Below are 19,529 nucleotides of genomic sequence, written 5' to 3' on the forward strand. Positions count from 1 at the left end.
GGCTGAAGCAAGATTGATTAACAACGTCAAATAATCGCTGGTCAAATAAATTAATTGGTTAAAATGGTTAAACCACAGGCCCAGTGTATGTTTTCTTCAAACAATATGACTGTTTAGATATCCGTCAAAACCAGATCTTGAAAGAAAAAAAAAAAAAGGTACAGGAAATTAGGCAACAACTGTCTCCTTCGAGTCCCTCATGTCACAATACAAGGAGAACGACTGAAAAAAAAAAAACACAAAAAAAACACAACACATCTTTGGAAAACCGACGCCATTAAAATAGCAAAATAAGCACAGACACCAACTACACCAGTTAATATGCAAGATTTATTTTTTGAATTTACATATTCACAATCCGCATCCGTAACAGACCAAACCTTCAATAAGGAGACTCGAGTGGAATTTGTTTTGATTAAAAGAAATATAAAAGCATATACGTCCTTCCCTCCATTCAGTAGATCCCAACCACTCGAGAATACAAGAAGAATATAAAAGTTCACATTAAAAATGAGGCATAAATTCGAACATTGATGTACTGGACAGAAGAAGTCACTGTGCAGTTTTTTTGCTTCAATAACAACGTTCCATGTTTACATTCTGTTCATTTAAAGAAATGAAAACGTCAATGTCACACAGTCAAAGAAAATACAAAAAAGCAAGTGCAAATTTCACATTCGAGGCATTTCTCGTTAGCAGCAGAAGTGAGAGAGTGCCCTTGTGGTGTATTAAACAGAAAAGTGACAACATATGGATGCAAGACCTCAATAAGAGGCGACACTATATCAAAACAAAAGGCCGACCTGAAAGCACACGGCTGTGCTCATGCAGAATACTACTGCTCCTTCCACTCCATCTCTGGCCTGGTGTCCTTTGGTTGTGGATGTCTCCCTTGGATCATCAAGACACAAACGTTTTGGTGTATATTTTTTCATGTGCAGTCTACTCTGCCTCAGCGCCACTCTGGATTATCATGAACCAGCAAGATTGGTTAGGCGCTTCAAAGGCATGAGCATTCAGCCCGCTTGCCTGTACTGCATGCAGAGTAACTGATCCTGACCGCTACTTAGATGTCACCTTACCATAGATGAGATAGGTGTGATGCATGTTTCAATGCTTAGTTAAATGCCATTATTGGATGGAGATCCTGGCACAGTGGTATGGGACAACAATGTAACCATTCTTCTAATGCAGAGAATTAAGGTAGCAGTCATCAGACCATCAAGCTTCTTATGGGCAACTGTTAATCGATTTGGCACTAGAATGCCTGGTGAGCCAAGATTGCACACTCAAGAAATCTTGTTCACAGAGCGTTGGGTACCCAAAGCTAACAGTGGGAATTCGGTCTTCCTTAAGGGATTAGGACGCTGAGCTTGATGGTGGGAGCTGAAGAACAACAAACTAAAGTCTGCCAACCGCTGGCTGTACCAAAACAAACTTTAAATCACTGCCTATTGGCTATGCAAGCATGCTAATTGTTTTCCTATTGGATTTCAAAGGGTAGAAAACACTTTATCCATGTATCAAACAAGAATGGTCACTTGTGCATCGGGGAAAAGTGGAATAAACAACCAATAGGGTTTTACTTAACACAATACTGCATAATAAATAAACTCATAAAAAAACAGGTTCCTAAATCCTGTTAAAGATAGTTTGGCTCAGAACCAGGGGAAAAGTCTCCAGAACACTAGGACCAAAGCACCAACAGAATGATTCCTAGCACAGATAAAATCATAGTGGATAAAATACATATGCAACCAAAAAAGGACAAAAACAAACAAACATATTGGACATATTTAGAGTCACATAATTAAGCCAGAAGAAACATCTGTGCGTATATCAGTTATTGGGAGGGACTGTGCTTTAAATGAGATCTCGATAGGCTACTACACTTTACAGTACTGCCCTAAGCATTCCATCTAACTTCAGATGAGGCAAGAGTGACGATGTGCAAAAAAAAAAAAAAAAAAAAAAACACATACATTGGCACAGTTTGCTTGAACAAGACATCACAAAATAATCTAGTTGGAACGCACTACTACCACAGCATGCTTCTACACTGAAATACAAGCAAGGATAAAAAGGACATGCAGCAACTAAAGATTTCAGAAAATCGGCTTGAGCATCTTCAACTCTAGGCACCCATGATGGTTTTTGTAACTTACCCAAGATGTTAGGAGGATCTAGTTGTTACACTTGGACCCAATGGAATACTCAGCCAAATACATTCACTTTTCCAATTTCCTCACATAAATTTATGATGCTGTAATTCTGGCCTGAAAACAGATGCTAAACTGTACAAACAAACTGAAAATAATGCCATCCCAACCCCATGGGCCCGTATTTAAAGCAGCAATGTTATGATCAGCCACACTGGACATTTTGGTCTGTAAATCTTAACCTCAGCAAAACATCACATGCCAATATTTATAAAATGGATAAAACTGCTGTAAAGATTTCATGAAAAAAAACACTTGGTTTCTATTTGACCATGCCGAACATCTCAGAATAACTTATGGCAGGGCGTGGTACATTAAGAGGTGCCACTTTACGTGACTTTCTAGTTTCTTTCACTCTATCATGTCTTATAAAGTGTATCTACGATAACAACTGAGAAGGACGAACATAACTTCTAAACACTTACAATGTCCTCAGATGTTTAAGTTTAAGATTGTCGTTGGTCAATCTCTATAATGAAAAATGACCAGACTGCCTACCATTAAGCCACTGTTAAGTGCCGAGTTAAGCTTCTTAAAATCACCCTGTATTCCATATTTGTATCAATTTGGACTTTACAAAGACAACAGATGCAGTGTCCCAAATATCCCAGTTTCTACTCTGCTAGCCAACAAAAGTGACGCACAGTTGCCAGGTAGGGGATTGTGGGATGAGCGGGAACTGCTTCAGACTCTGCTGTTGGGGCAGTGGCCTTTATAGAGTCCATAAAAAACACCTTCAACTATTTGTCCTAAGAAAATGAAGGCTCTCATCACGTATGAATTCAAGTATCACAGCTCAATGTGAGATATGTTACAGAACAGGTGGCAAGGAAGGCATAACAGTACAGATAACCTGACGAAGCCAACGTGATGTGCACTTTTTACAGCATGCAACTCTGTTGGGGGGGATCTCTCCAAGGCCCTCTCCCATGAGGAAGTGACCATCAATGGACAGATCAGAGGATTCCCTGTGTGCCAGGCATAGAAAGGCAAAAATGGATCTCAGCTGTGAAAATGTGATCAGGCCTGAAACAAGCCAAATGGCTCACAGTGCAATGTACAATAAAAAAGAAATGTGTTGAAGGCAAAGAAAAAGGCTAATATATTCTATATAGATGTCATTTCGTCTCATTTCCACATCTGGGTGCTGAGTGTCTGACTGGTCACGTGGGCACTTCCGCCACCTATAGGCTGTCCATATGCCACCATTCCATTGGCTCCGTAAAAGTTCATGCTGGCCATCTGGTGATTAATCTGGGATACAGGGAGATAGAGGTATGGTGAGATCACCAACAAACTGGCATGCACAAAACATAGGACTGATTACAGTATCAAAAATAAGGTCCATGAAGTACCTTAGATAAACAAGTCTTAAAAAGGCATATCAAACATACATGAATGGCTTAACTCCTGAATGTGTTGCAGACATACAATAAATGGCATATGAACACTAAAGGCGGCCTTCCTATCAGATCAATAACACTATTGCCTCTAAAACTTCAGATCCTATGGAATTTCCTATTTCCTTCAGCAAATTTGGGCCCTATATCCAGCCACAATCAAAAGGTAGCAGTCATCAGTGAGGTTAGGGTATCCAGGTACATAATCTTTCCATTTTCACTGTCATTCTGTGTCAGTGGGCCCTGCCAATATACTGTTTGATCGTCAATATGTTCCACAATCTAGGCATCTTCTTGGACTCAATTTCTTGCTATAATTAGAGTGATGCTTTTCGGGTTTTGTACTTTTTAAAAGACAGTTACATTTCTATGGAAACCTCAAACACTGATGCCCTCAGATTCGCTGTGTCCTGGTGTCACTGTATCATCTGTGTTTTGGAATTTCTGCTCTTTCACAGGATTCAGCAAATTTATTAAATACAACAATGCTGACTTTTACACCCTTGTGCCTTTTCCCATTTAATGGATAGGTTGATGGGTTTTAAATTTAAGGGACAAAATCCTCTGTTCACGAACATAACACTGGTGGATGGTAAGTAAATAGTCTTTGATGCAGTTTGAAAGCTGAAATTCCTAAGAACTTTTTGCACCATCTATAATAACACAGCTTCCCATTCCTGTTCTTCAGATCTGGAAAATGGGCAACAGTTACTGAGTATTAGATCAGTCAAAGACGCAGAAAATGTATTTCAATACAGTATTCGAAGTCTGCCCACACAGCAGGCACACAGTACCACAGAGTGGGAGGAATTCATCATCTGGATCTGTAATTCATGGAAACAAACCATATTCAATGATCCCAAAACCATCACACTGTACTGAAAGAGGTGGGGAGGAACTCATTCCTTAACAGTAAATATCTCACGCCTACAGAGGGAACAATATATCTTTGGAATGATATACTGCAAACATTTTTACACATTTTAATCTGAAGAGTTCCGCCATGTTGGAAATATATTAGTGTTTTCACACTGAACTGCTTCTTTGAAATTTCATGAAAATGTACAGTGCAATTTTTGCACGGGTTACTGCGAAGACATGCCATGAGTCTATAACTGCTGCCTGCAGTTACAAAAACAAGGCTGAAGCAAATGCCCATACATTTACCCAGAACATTTAGAGAACATAATATAAATCTATCCTCATGAACTAACGCTAAGTGTTCCACAAATATGGCTCATTTGCAGTGGCTCTGAAACTAGAATTTGTGAAGGCTCTCCAGCACCCACAGAGATTCTGAAGTGGTTTCAGCAAGAAAATGGACAACTGAAGAGGTATCCAAAGCGTTTTTCTTTTTTTCTTTTTAGTATTTGCTGTGTGTTAAAAATATATACTGGCAAATGGCACTTAACCTTTAACACTTGCAATTTCGGTTCTACGACATTTTCTTTGTCGTTCTGGCTACAAAGCAGTGACATTCCAGAAAATTAACCAAGTGACATTGATGCTGGGGTCTGAATTCAAAAAGCAGATTATCTTGCTCCCTTTATTAGATGAATGAATATTTCAAAATATATTGCTCTCAACAGAATTAGGAATGAGCACTTCACCTTTCTTTCAATTTAGTTTTTTTTCCTATGAATAATGCATGTATCACATAAAAACCTTCCAATTACAGCTAGTGCTTTAAAACATGAAAAAAGTAATACAGTTGCGTACGTTAACAGCAATTTATACAATGTAAATAGAATGAGCTATAAAAAAAATCCTACTAAAAATAACATTTATGAATAGAAAAATATATTTCAGCAAGCTATGGATGCTAAATCGGGACAATGTGCTGGTAGCATGTCATAAGCTACTTAAGAGTCCTGTACTTAGCCAATGAGAACTAAGTGAAACCTTATGTTCGCATAGTCCAGAAAAAGAGGGGAACCTTGACCCTTTCTAAAAAACGGGACGAATTTAAGAGACTTCAACTGGGACAATGTCTCACTTCAAGGCATTTGTTGCGACTGGACATTCTGCCTAACATGTAAAGGACTCTTAGCTGCAGGTCACTGTGTTTCCCAGCCAACACTGAAGGGTCTAGGAGCCCTGGGGGCAGAAAGATGGAAAAAACAGAATAGCCTTAACTTGGTAGTGGCATTCCCTGCAGCTGGACTTCCCATCCTGAGACATCAGGAAACAGCAAATGAGACCGTCTATTGTGCCAGTGACAGGCAAGGCTGCCAAGGGGCGTTGTCATCACCCCGAGAACCATCAGGAACATAATCTTTGCCAGTAAGTTTGCCAGGTTTGTGAGGTATTTGACTTCATAATTTCTCCCACCCCTTGTGCTCACACAGACACCTAGTGAAAAGTTCAACCTCATCAGATCCAATTTAGGAACGGGCTTGTCCGTGTCTCTCATATAGTTAAGCCATGGAGTAGCTTTGGCAGTTTACATCATTAACTGAGGTGTCTTTTGAAGGATACTTTTTTACCCTGCCTTCAGTTATTAAATTGGAGTCATCAACAGAATTTCGAACCTTGAGGAAGATTCTAGCCATCCCTGCATTCCAATGACACTGTACTTACAGACTTATTTAAATAGGGCTCGTTGAAGACGTTTCATGTGCCACTTCCCTCAATGAATACTGGATTTTGTTTGAAATCTTTTCACTATTCTTTTACTCCCATTCAATACTGGATGCGGATCACAACATTGCTGCACACTATTTTTTGCCATTTTTGTTACTATTTACATTAAATATTTTTGTCAAAGTTCTTTTTATTTGGTTAAGTATGCACGGATCAACACTGGCAACAGCGGACCAATCAATCTCCCATAGTACAGTTCAGCTAGTTTAGTAACCCTTTGTCGATCTTTGGGGGATGTTTCCCAGTGCACATTACAGACATCATCGTCATCACCGTCCGAATTGCTACTGATACAAGAAACATTGCCCCCTCACTCCCAACCCCAAAACAAAAGAACGAGGGGAAAAAAAGAGCAAAAACATTACCCCTTAGGGGGTAAACACTGAGAAAACTATCGGTACATGTGAGACTCATCCCCTGTAGCGTTGAGCAATACAAGCCTAGGTGAAGCGGGAGGGGGACCATCGGGGATCCTCCGCTCAAAGGACAACCTTGGACCCAGGTAAGCTCACACCACTCCCCATTTTAAAACTGGAGGTGGAGTGCCCTCATGTGGGTAGCGCAAGCACATAGTGTTATACCTGTCCAGAGGTCTTCCCCTAAGACGCCCTAGATTAATTCAACATTTTTTATAGTTATCCATGAATATGTCAGACATTTGTTCCATCATGACTGCCTGCCAAATTCTAGCGTGCCATTGCATTAGTGATGGCACCACCCTTTACCTTCCATGCCGCTGCTAAAGCTAGTTTGGCTGCTCCTTGCCAGAGCCACAGAACGGCTATGTCTCCCGTGGTTTGGGCTTAAGGGAATCATCACATACACCTACTAGTGCAAAGTCAGGGCTATCTGGGATCAGGCACCCCAAGATCTCCTTGACCTGAGCAAGTATTTCAGTACAAAATGGGCAAATAGTTGGGCAATCCCACCAAATATGTCGAAAGTCACCCCTTAGACCACTGCCTCTCCACCATAACTCTTATGTGTTGGGGAAGATGTGTGAGTTTAGTAGGGTAAAGATACCAGTCAAAAAGTTGTTTATAATGGACTTCTCTCATGCCAGTGGAATGGTTAAATTGAGGGATCTCTCCAACATCCACCCCATCTAGACTCAGAGATGTTTTGTCCTAGAACTTTTGGGTTGCAGAAAAGGTGTGGAGGATAACAGGAGGGAGTACAGGAAGGATATACATTCCTTCGAGGTCCCTGTCAGTAAATCGTGGGAGTCAAATACCTAGTGGCCAACACCCGACATCAGGATGGAGTACCCAATGCTTTAGTTGAGTGTACTGATAGTGCTCTGTTTGGGGGATGTGAACATCTGTTTGCCGGTGTTCGAAGGTGGGAATATTCCATCCATGGAATAGTTCAGCTATAGTGAGGCATCCTCCCTCTCTCCATGCATCAAAGGGTCTCGAGTGTAATGCTGGGGGAAAGGTTGGATTGAAATGGATTGGCATGAAGTAGGAGGGGATCTGCAGTGTGAAGTACCTCGTCCCATATTTTAAGCGTTGTCATGGTAGGTGTGCTCAGATATGCATTCAGCGGTAAGTCTGCTTTCGGTTTTCACAGCACACCCCTACTGCTCTGTCCATGTGAAGCCAGTGCTTATCAGACTCTCGGAGGGACCATTCAGAAATGACACACAGCTGGCCTGCCTTGTAAATAAATGAAAATGCGGAAGACCCATCCCACCTGCGGTCTTTGAAAGTCAATATTTTTTGGGATAAGCGAGTTCTGCAATTTTTCCAGACGAAGCGGGTTATTAGGGAGTGGAGTGCTGCAAGGTAGCCCCGATCCAACTCCACAGGAAGGCCTTGGAAGAGATACAGTAGCCTAGGCAACATAGACATTTTTATTGCGTGAATACGCCTTTGCCAAGAAATATACATGGGCACCCAACATTTGAGGCCTACCTTAAGCTGTTGTAGATAGCTGGCTCAGAATAGATTGGAAACTCTGGGTGTGATTTTTATACCCAAATAGGTAATCTCTCTTTTGGCCCGTTGAAAAGGGGAGTTGGCCACTACATTTTCCATGTCTAATGGGGTGGGAGTGTTCGGTTAAGGAGAAAGGATTTGTTGAAGTTGGTACGGAATCCTGCTACTGCTTCATATGCCTGAAGTGCCATCTGGAGGTCAAGGTCAACAACACGTCCGCAAAGAGGAAGATTTGATGGCTCTATGAGCCAAATGACAGGCCTTGGATAGTGGGCATAGTGTGTATTGTAGCTGCCAGGGGTTCTATGCTCAGAGCAAATAATAACAGGAAGAGCTGGAGCTAAAAAAGAAATCTGATCCTACTCCATTAACCAAAACTCTTGAGCATAGAGAAGCATAGTTGGCCTGGATCACTGCGATAAATTGATCGCATAAGCTGAAACGACGCAGGGTGTGGAATAGGAAGAGCCAATATACTCGGGCAAAATATTTCTGTCCATCAAGGGCTATCAATATAGCCAGTATCTTTTTCTTTGTTGCTTTTTCGACCAAGTGGACTCTCCTTCCAGACTGTCATGCATCTGTCGACCTTTAATAAAGCTAAATTGATCCAGGTGAATTAAATTGGCCATGATATCCACTAATCTGGAGGCCAGAATTTTCGAATATAGTTTGGCATCCAAGTTAAGCAGCGCTATGGGGAAGATATGAGCCTCAGGAATGGGGGTCTTTCCCTGTTTTGGGGGATAATCGAGATAAATAGGGAAACCAGATTGGTATGAGGTCAGAGCTAAATGTTTTATAAAAAAAGGGCCATATATCCATCTGGCCTTATTGACATACGGAGCTTCAGTGCCCTAATAGCGTCCCAAATGTCTTCCTCGCTAACTGGAGCACTCAAAAGCTCATTTTGAGCTTCTGTCATCTGTGGGATGTTCACATTTTCCAAATAGCTCTTTTGAGTCTGTTCAACGATAGGGGTGGCAGTATATACCATTCATAACATTTGCTAAAAGTTGATGCCTTCTCTGATTCAGAGGTTGCCAGTTCACCATCCTCTTTCATTACCTCCCCAATGTATTCCTTCTCCGGTTTGAGTTTAAGTTGTCGTGCTATTCGGGGTCCCACTTTGTTACCTTGCTCATAGGAAGAGCGTTTAAGTAGTAAGAGAGTGAATTCTGCCCTGTTGGTATATATTGCGTTTAGTTTCCCTCTAAGTGCTGTGACTTTCTGCCGTAATGGTAGTATTGGTTGTAGCTTATGAGCTTGCTTGGCCTTACTGAGTTCAACCTCAAGTGTCAATCTTTCTTTTGTTCTTTGTTAAGTGCCGAGACTAGGGTAATGCATGTCCCTCTAATGGATGCTCTGAATGTATCCCAAGTGGTGGAGTGGTTAGTGTCATGGGGGGATTCAATTCGAAAACAATCCCTGAAAGCTTTGCGAGACTCATCCCTAGATGCAGTCCCTTGTCAAGGAGGCGGGGAAAAAACCAGCGGCGGAGTTTAGGTGGTGGTGGACCCCATTCTATTTATAAATGTAGCAAAGCGTGATCAGAAATGGTGAGTGGGTAAAAGGAGACCATGGGTATGGACGGTGTAAGCGATTAGCTGAGGAAGTTGTAGTCTAATCTGGAGTATGTACGATGGATATGAGAGAAGAATGAGTGACCTTTAGTGGTGGGGTATAGTGTTCTCCAGGTGTCTATGAGCCATAATGTCTGTATTTTTTTTTTTAGAGCTTTGGGAAAGATCCCTGTGGGGTACCTGTGAGGGCAGGTACTGTCTATATCCGGGTCCCATGGGAGATTAAAGTCTCAGATAATGATGATTTTCTCTTCCGCAAAATCTCCCATTAGTGATAGAAGTGCCTGAATAAATGAGATCTGGTTAAAATTGAGGACGTAGACAGAGGCAAAGATACACAACTGTCCTGCCAGCCGCCACTTCACCATGTTAATTCTTCCGGGGGTGTGGTCAAGAGTCACTAATGCAAATCGTTAGAAGCTGTTTGTGTCCAAGGTGTGTGTAGGCGTTTTGTATATACCTCCGGGGCAGGTTTCTACCCTGATATGGCCAAGTGGGATATACTTAGTTTGTCGTCTCCCCCTTCAAAGGAGAGAGGGAACCAGACCGCAGCTGTGGGCAGTTTAAGATTCGTCGATGAGATGAGCCCCTAGGCTCTGTCAGTGTACATAGGCTCCTTGGTGTAAGGAGCCTGCTCAAAAGTGAGAGCATATAACTCTTTAAGCGTTCAACGTTTCTGTGGGGGGGGGGGGGGGGGGGGGGGGACGGGTTAGGCTGTCTCTGCAATTGCCACTGGGTTCTCTCAGCACTTTTGATTGCCGTGTGTGTGTATAAGGTACTTGCGCTTCCACCCTGTTGTTGATCATTTAGAAGCGATATGTCCAGGATCGATGCCGCAGCTTGTAGGTCGACAACATGGTGAGTTTTGTTATGGTATTCAAACACTAAGCCAAATGGGTACATCCACCTGTACCTGATATGTTCCTGTCTCAGTTTGTCGGTAACAGGTCTTAGTTATAGCCTAAAAACCAGCGCTGCTGGGGTTATATCTTGGAAGAGAAAGCATGTGACATTGTGAAATGTGATGCCGTCTTTCTTTCGTGCTGCTCGAAGGATTGCCTCCTTTGTCTTAAAGGAGTGGAGTCCTTAAAGGACATCACGGGCAGCTACTTCCTCCTGTGTTTGGGTCACCCACTCGGTGGACTGTCTATTTTGATTTTTAAGTGGGTTTCCCCTAGTACCTCCGCAAATAGCCCCACTCCATAGGCCTCAAGATCTGGGTCTTCCACTGACTCCTCAAAATTATGGATGTGTATGTTATTGCAACCTGTTTTCAAGGTCTTCTCATTTCAGTTCTGAGGTTTAAAGATGCAGTTGGAGGGAATCAGCTGTCTCTTCAGTCCTGTCCTTGCGCCTCTCTACCTCCTGGATCCTAGTCTCAAGACCTAGTGCTCGGGAGCCTATAGAGTCAATATCTTGTTGGAGCGCAGTGAACCTGGTATTAACAGCAGATTTAAGTTGGTTCAAGGAAGCATTCAGGTCCACCTTCAGTTTCTCTCGAAGCTCCGGCTTAAATAATTGAAGGAGAGTGAGGTGGTCCTTCTTCGTAAGCGCCATGACGTCCCTGTTTGTGGTGGCTAAGGGAGGTGCCTGTTTCTCTGTAGGTGCAAAATAGGTGGACATTGACACTTTTGCAGTCACCGGGGTGGCATGGGTGCCACCCCATGGGCCTCCAGTGCCTTCCCTCTTATCCAGATACAGATACGCTGAGGTAGAGCCCTTTAAATCTAGTGTAGAGGGGACAATGTAGGAGTCAGGGACCTTGAATTGCGCAGCTCCCCAATTGCTGTGCTATTTCTAATCCCATCTATGGCAGAGGAGGAGTTTCCAGATTTGTGCCTTATGTTCATTCACCCCCTTCTGCCTGTAGGCGTTATATTCACAGCAGCCTGCAGTACAGACTTCCTTGAGTTCAACATCCAGGTGGCAGCAGCAAGCACCAGGTTTTTAATTGGTCATGTGGTGCGTTGAGTCAGTGAGTCAGTACAATTGCTGTCCCAGGCTGTCCCTCATGCATCCTTCATGTCTCTAGGCATGCCCCATCTTAAAGTCAGGCATGGATTAGCCTAAAGCTTTCAGGAAGAATCATGTGTGATGGGCTTCAATCACTGTGGAGGCTCAGGGTTCTTTCTCTCAACAGTACACAGTGCTAGGGCACGCACAGCTCAGATGCATGGCAATCACAAGGGGTCACCTGCATGTCTGTTGGCCCGGGTGCCGCCATTGCAGAGTCAGGCATTTGGTGCTTTGCATTTCATAAAGCAAGGTAGGGACTGTTTGCTGCTTAATTTATTTTCTCCCTTTCTTCGCAGGACAGTCGCAGAGGCGTGGGGCTGTCTGACTGAAGCAGGAGGTAGGAGTTTTCTGGCTCACGCACGGATCACCCCACCCACCCGGTGCCTCTGCCATCATCATATCCAGCTACTCGTAGGAGTGGCAGGGTAGATGTGGTTGCCGCTCCCAGCCTTCTTCCACTCATCTAATAGCTCCCTCTTGGGCCGCTCACCTCTTATGTTGGTGGTGCAGCAGCCCCCCAAAGAGCTGCTACGGCCTCCGAATCACACTGGGGGCTCGGCTCACTGCATCGGGCCAACCCGCGATGGGCCCTCAGTCATCTCGCTCGAGCCTCCGCTCCTTTCATAATCCGCCACCATCAATCCCCTCTGGGCCTCCTTCTGCATTGTCCTTTATTCCTTGCCTACCCAGAAGGGGTCCACTGTGTCCAACAGACCTGAAAGTGTGCACACACCTCAATTTCGCTTGAGTTTGCAGCGGAGCTCGTGTCGATCACATTCACTCAGCCATCATGGTTGGCCACACACCCCCATCAAATGTTTTTGAATCCTCTAACTTACCAGATCTTTTTTTGCAATTGTTTTACATTCGTTATGAAATAGTTAAACTCCAGTAACACAGGGTGCATTGGAACTGCTCCTTGAGACACTACCATCGGAGTACTATGAATTCAGTCTCAAACATGTCCTTAAAGAACATTCTTTTCTCACTGTTCATCCATATTCTCTCTTGGAATATTGGATAGTCCAAAAGAGATTGTTGAAATAAGAGTCAGACGGCAATGCAGTGATCTTTCCTGGTAATTAAGCTGGTTAGAAAGGCCATTTTGATGAAGACCATATTCCCTATGTATGGGCATACCAAACTGCATTTACTATAAATACTTATGAAATATACTTAGAAATGCAATTCTGAATACCATTATTGTGAGAATGGCCTTGAACAGGAGTATAAACACCATCACTGTCCAGACCTATACTTATGCAGCGAATGTCTGATTTATTTGCTACTTTTGAACATGATTTTTACATTCTATATTTATTTGGTGAGATGAGGCTACTAACCAGCACCCTTACTCTCAAACCTCTTCCAACACTACTGCTCATTTACATCTTACAAGAGTCAGCTATTTGGCAGGAATACATGGTTATAGCACCCTAACATGGTCTTAAAAATGCCTGACAACCAGCATAATAAAGGCCCATTCTGGCACTACCTGCCATGGCAAACGTGCACGGTCTGAACAAATGACTATGCACATTTTCAAAGGCCGGTACTGCCAGAATGGGCCGTTTTTATGATTCTTGTTATCCTGCATTACCAACTACAGCAAAACGTCAATATACTTTGGCAGGTACAGAAGTAATGGCAAACATGAAGTAATGGCAAACATGATTTTGTTGCTTGACTCTTAACCATAAAACACTGGGCGGCTGCCAATGTCATGTCTGTGTTAACTTCTAGTTTTGGGGAATTTTGTCAACAGGTTCCCAAAAAACACGCAGTTGGTACTGTCTGAATCACTCCGTAGGGCTAATCAACCTCAACATCATTGGAATGATCAGCAAAGAAGAAAACCTTAACAAAAGCTCGAAAATAAGAGGTCTTCAAAATTTAGAAGAGGCCAACCCAATTTTTTTTTAAATAACGCCAACTTCCAAAGAACACACAGGCTGTGTCAATGAGCTAGCAGCATATGTAGAACAACTGTCCAGATTTCCAATATATTCACCAAAATGTATCCTAATTATATATGTAGTTAATACATAATAAATACTTTCATATTTCACCTACTTACCATTTGGTTGTACGTTATTTTCAGGTGTAAAGAATAGAAACCATACACAAACAATTTAGGAGATGACTAGCAGTGGTGAAAGAAGACAGTCTATGGTGTCAGCTTTCTTTAAAAAACCGACAATGGGTGAGCACCTGCGTTCTAGCATTGAAATTCTTTTAAGTTACAAACAAGAGAACAGAGGAAAACCGTCTCACCTGAGAAACATTCCACGGCATTGGTTGCGTTGGCTGCATCCCATAGACAGGTTGCGGTACAGCTGCCACCCCAATGCCGAAGTTGGCTTGCTGTGTCATCATTCCATTTGGGTGGCCCATCATGGTGGGTTGAACACTGCCCATGTAGCCTGCTGGAATACCCATGGGTGCAACCATGCCAGGAGGTGGAGCCATCATGCCACCAATTAATCCACCTGCCTGAGCCACACCTGGAAAACCGCTGTAGGCTGTGGGATACGCCATCTGGGCAGGTGGCATGTACATTGCACCTGAAAAATGCACAAAGAAATATTACTGAGAAAAACAGATGGTACCGGATGTGATGTTTGTGTGTGTGTGTGTAGGACAGATGGTTTAAAAAAACTGTATATCAGCAGCAAGTGTTTGACACGATGGGTTACTTAAAATATCACCCCTAAAACACAAAGACGCTGATACTGCTTATATGAATTACCTGTTAGTTAAAAGTTGCTGCTTCAATAGTGTAAGAAACCCAAAAAATGTATTCTCCAGGGCCTGCCGTAAAATCAAGTTATTTGTTTTGCAACAACCTAAGATCGAGAAAGCTGCTGCATTACAGAGACAGGTACTCACATGAACATGTTCCAAACAGATGAGAACGGACCTCAGATGTGTGGCGGTGGGAAGGGAAGTATTGACTAACCAAACATAGCTGGCTATGTTGTCCACTTGCATAACATATGTTCTGTACAAGGCACGGAAACTTGCCATTAGCTGCAAGTGCTTTGGAGGTTAGGCAACAGTGTATTCTACAAAAAGAACGCAGATGTATAGGGAAACTCCACAGAATGCACCTAACGCTGCCAAGGGACAGAGCCGCCACTGTGTCGGAGAACGCTCAGAGTGCAACAGAGAAACGTTCCAGATTAAGCTCTCCTCAAGTAAATGCAACACAGCCACTATATGCCATGGAATGTTTCCATCATTCCGACTCATGTGGAAAATGAACATCATCATGACAACAAAATGCAGCATTTGTCAGAGAACAGGGCCGTCACTGCAACACATATGTTTACTGGGAACCCTTTCACGGTCATAGATATAAATATATTTGTGCTACTAAAAGAAAGCAATAGCAAAGTGTGAATTATAGCGAAGCATTGGGAGGGACGATGGAAAGGAAGACTGCAATATGGGCTGTGTGCTCTATGGTAGCAATGCGTTCTTTGGTGGAGAAGATTTTTTTTACCTGTGCAAGGATGGCTTACATTTTTAATAAGCGTTTGGTTAGTGTCTGAGAAGTGTACAAGCAAAATCCACGGTGAAGTTGTAACAAAATAGTACTACGTGAACTTAGACCTGACAAACACAAACAGTGGAAAAATTACCCCTACATTTTGAACAAACACCTTCAACAAGAGAATTGTCTTTCATAGCATAACAAGCTACATTTTACTGACTGACGTGAGTTTTGTTTGCACATTTTACTTGTGCAGTCATTAATTTCAAGGGCCACCTCTACAACATTAGGTTGTCTCCGTCCTTGGATTTGGCAATGGATGGTGTAGTGGAATTCTCTTGACGAACGAAAGAAATCTGTAAATCTGAGGTTGGCCTCTCAGATTACAGGAAAAAAAAATCTCTAAACCAGCCTACCAACGGTGATGCATGCCGATGGTGGTTTATGAAAGTGTTTTCTAGCTGTCCACAGTGCCAGCATTAGCTGCAGTTTGAGCTGCCATCTTCCACGCAGTTGTACCCTGTAGCAGGCATACGTTTTCTTTAAGTGCCTGATAAACGGAATGTCCATGCTGAATTTAGGCTGGGAGATTAAAGGCATCAGCATATATATTGCTGGGTGGTATAAAATGATTTAAGCATACCTTTTTAAATGCAAGATCAACTTATTCACAGAATTGTTTCGTTTCTCTCCACCTCAATGCATGTCTAAAACTTTGGACTGGTTAATGGTGAAAAACTAGACAGTCTCGCAAGGAATTAATTTTCGTAGCCAAAAGAAACAGCCCTCCCCTTGCAACAGAAACAAGCATTGATAAATGCATTGGGTTTTGCCTATAGGATTAATAATAAGTAGGGCTTCCCGTTTCATGATTTTTTTTTTTTTATAAACCATTTTTATTTTGTGTCTTGTGAACAGATGAGGTGATAATTCTTATATTTCCACATTTATTTAACGGATAAATGTGTACTCATACTTTGATGCCTGTCAGGTTATAGCACATTGCACCCCCAAAAATAATTAAATAATAACACCACATTAAACAATTAGAATAATAGCACAAGTACATGTTGCAATATGCAGTAATTTAAGCAAATCTCATTGAGTTCTGTAACTCCCCAAGCCGAGTATATGTACAGCTATTCGTCTGACTGTCATTAATCTCAGCATGGAGAGTCACTCTAAAGAAGCCACATTAGCTGTATTTTGCGGCTTTAAAAAAAAAAATATAGACAGGAAACAATGTTTTCTGTGTATTTATCTGTAAGAATCAGTAAAAACGGAAAACAAGGAGCCCTAATAATAAGTTAGAAGGTCTGGGAGCACACAACAGCTTCTCACATACAAGACGCATTCGCAAGCACATGCACTCGCAGGCCTGACCCTAAAAAAGCAAGCATTCCTGCATACTGTTAGAAGCGGACTGCCTTTTCTGTGGGAAGAGATCTTACTTATCTTATTGTTTAATGACACCGAAGTCTCAACAGTTAAAGGGCTTAAACAGCGTGAATTGCCCAAGATCGCCATGTTAGGGTGGCACCGAGACTTAACTGTCCTGTAAACAATGCAAATTGCTCAAAACCACCCACCATATCTTAGGCTCACCCTGAGACTGAAACACGAGTTTCAGTCTCTTTAAAATGCCACAGAACTTACAGTAAGGAAATTCAATTAGAAAAAATAATATTGCGTACACACTTACATAAAAACACTACCATCCCCGAACAGTTTACTAGCCAAAGAACCACCAGTGCAGTTAATTCCACAACCACTTAAAACAAAACAGTGAAAACTAGAAAACCTCTTTCAGAGGTTAATGATAGTAAGAGTAAAATAAAATATGCTAATTTATATGCGCAATAACATCGTCCGTGGACAACATTGGCTTATTTAACCAGCATATTCGTAAAATATAACAGACTGAACAAGTGGAAAGGATAAATATGCCTTTTCCTACTTCAAGATATTTTCAAAACAACGGAACACCCAAATTCAGTTTCAATCATATCTCTTGTTCATCATAATGTTTATTTATCTTCTAGACAAAATACAGACCAAAGGTTACGGGTTTTTTTTTTTGGTGATGTGGAGAATACGATCTGTTAAATACAGGCATTCCAGGATTGCTGCAATTACTAAAGCACATTTACCACCAAGCTAAATTTGACCAAGCGTTGCCTGTTTTAAGAATGTGCAGTTTATGCTATTTATATAACAACGAAAATACAGGAGGAACTTTAAATTACTATGGAGAACTCAAACCCTTTTCAGCAATTACTGAGCTAAAATACCACGCGTTAAAAGTAGGCAAATAAATATAAAAGCATTTTACATTCACAGAAAGACAAACAGCAAAATTCTCACTTTTAATAAATAACTCCTGCTACAATTTACCACGTATTCCTCACTTCCCACTTTGTTTATTCATATGGCCAACAAAAAATACAGCAAACGATATAACATGTTTTTGGTGCTGGAACAATACAATCTGCACAGGAAAGGCCAGTTCGACAAGAAACCAGTCTTAACACGTACTTCCTTATAAGGCTAAACGCTTGGTGTAAAATAAAAGTGGTGAACTCACACAAAAAAAGAAAAAACTTTTCTTTTTTTATTTAAAAGTATTCCAAAGCAATAAGATACCTTGAAAAAAAAATAAAAAAAAAATAGAACAGCAGCACAAGTCACCAAACACGCTTTTTCAGTAGACCAGCTTCCACGCAATGCAGCAATGCCCAACAACTGGAATTTTCGAATTCAGTGCTTTTGAAACTATACAGCTTCCCTTCCCGGCCAGTAGAAGGAACAGGCTGCAATAACAACCCTCCAGAAATACTTTTAGGACAAGCACATGGCCGTGTTTACAGTGCAAGTTTCTGCGACAGTTGTTTGGCGCTGTAATGTAATACAGAAACTGACCTTACGGATAAAGGAGGTTACAAAAATCCTTTCAGAGCACCACGGAACGTGCTAATGTAAAGCACTGCAATCACTTCGTTCAGGCCTACATAAGACCACAGTAAACACATGTCAGGAATTGGTCTTATTTTTTATTAACGACTAACATAACAGCAGAAAAAGATGCAATTTTAGTAGCGGAACAATATCATAAAGAACGAAGCTTTAGGGGCACCCGATCCAATCCCGAAGTGCTCATTAACCTAGGCGTCCAACGTACCTAGCATGGAAGTACCTTTAAAACAAGCATTGACAAAGCCAATATGTTTGACCTGTTGGCGTTTTCAATGGTTTTTAAAGGTGTTGCACAGCAGCACAAGCTCAGAAGCAAATCAATTAAAGAAGTTCCGAAACCAAAGCAGATGAACACAGTACTTGGTTCTCGGGACACTGATTAGAGGAAACACACGAAAAACAAGCATTGGTAAATGCAGGAAACAGTGCTACAGCCAATAAAAACGCAGGAAAAGTAAGTTGGTGGCAAGCACAGAAACCAATGAAAAGCAAGGGAAGCAAGTTGGGCGAGATGGAAGCCCTTAATGGATGTATTTAATGGAATAGATTTCAGAAGCACAGCGCAAGCGCAGTGCAGGCGAAACCTAAAAAAGCGCAATCAAGACCAAACCATATAGTATGCTTTAATGAATCCATGTCATCATCCACCGCCTGACTCAGGCAGGTGATTAATTGCCTTCTCTACTAGCTGCTACATACAATAGACCAGGAGATCCAGCCAAATAAACAGCAGCATCCGTGTTCCTTAATGCCGGAGAAGCAAAGCATAAACACACTTCACCGCATTCCCTTTTCAGAGAGAAAGTCAAAAAGCATTAGTCTTTTTCTCTTGATGAAGGATTAATCTAAAGACACATGAATCAGAGAGAAGTCCTCTACTGGGGGGGGGGGGGGGGGGATTACTGAGAAAGATGGAATTCCCTACAGTACTACATTTCTACATTAGTTTCAAACAACAAGAATTTTTTTTTGTTTTACAACTTTGCACATCTCCGCAAACAGAACTAATCATATACAACAAGGTGTGAAGGACCCAGGAAGATTAGTTCCTACTTTCCAATCTTCTAGATAAATCTACAGGGTTGTTTGAATAATGCAAGAAAATGCCTCAGCCACCAAATGGTACCAAGCGTCTTCATTGGTGTCTCTCCTCATCAGGGTACATGAACACCAGCCGAATGGGCTCAACTAAAAAGTGGGGGCTTGTATAAGGTATTATTCATGACAAATACAATGATCCAGTAAGAGTAAAAATGATT

The 19,529-nt window shown here is 41.9% G+C and overlaps 1 protein-coding gene across 2 annotated transcripts in view; it reads right to left on the minus strand.

Moving 5' to 3' along the window:
- Positions 1-311: 311 nt before the first annotated feature.
- Positions 312-19,529, minus strand: part of SMAP2 (small ArfGAP2) — a 162,447-nt gene continuing 143,229 nt past the window's right edge. For both annotated transcript variants that reach the window (XM_069223776.1, XM_069223775.1), the window contains exons 9-10: positions 14,076-14,365; positions 312-3,473 (exon numbers count right to left, since the gene is read on the minus strand). In XM_069223776.1, coding sequence (XP_069079877.1) covers positions 3,348-3,473; positions 14,076-14,365 — 416 coding nt within the window. In that variant the 3' untranslated portion in view covers positions 312-3,347. The remainder of the gene's footprint in view (positions 3,474-14,075; positions 14,366-19,529) is intronic.

The sequence above is a fragment of the Pleurodeles waltl genome, chromosome 3_1 (assembly GCF_031143425.1).
Source record: "Pleurodeles waltl isolate 20211129_DDA chromosome 3_1, aPleWal1.hap1.20221129, whole genome shotgun sequence".
In the NCBI taxonomy this organism is placed as follows: Eukaryota; Metazoa; Chordata; class Amphibia; order Caudata; family Salamandridae; genus Pleurodeles; species Pleurodeles waltl.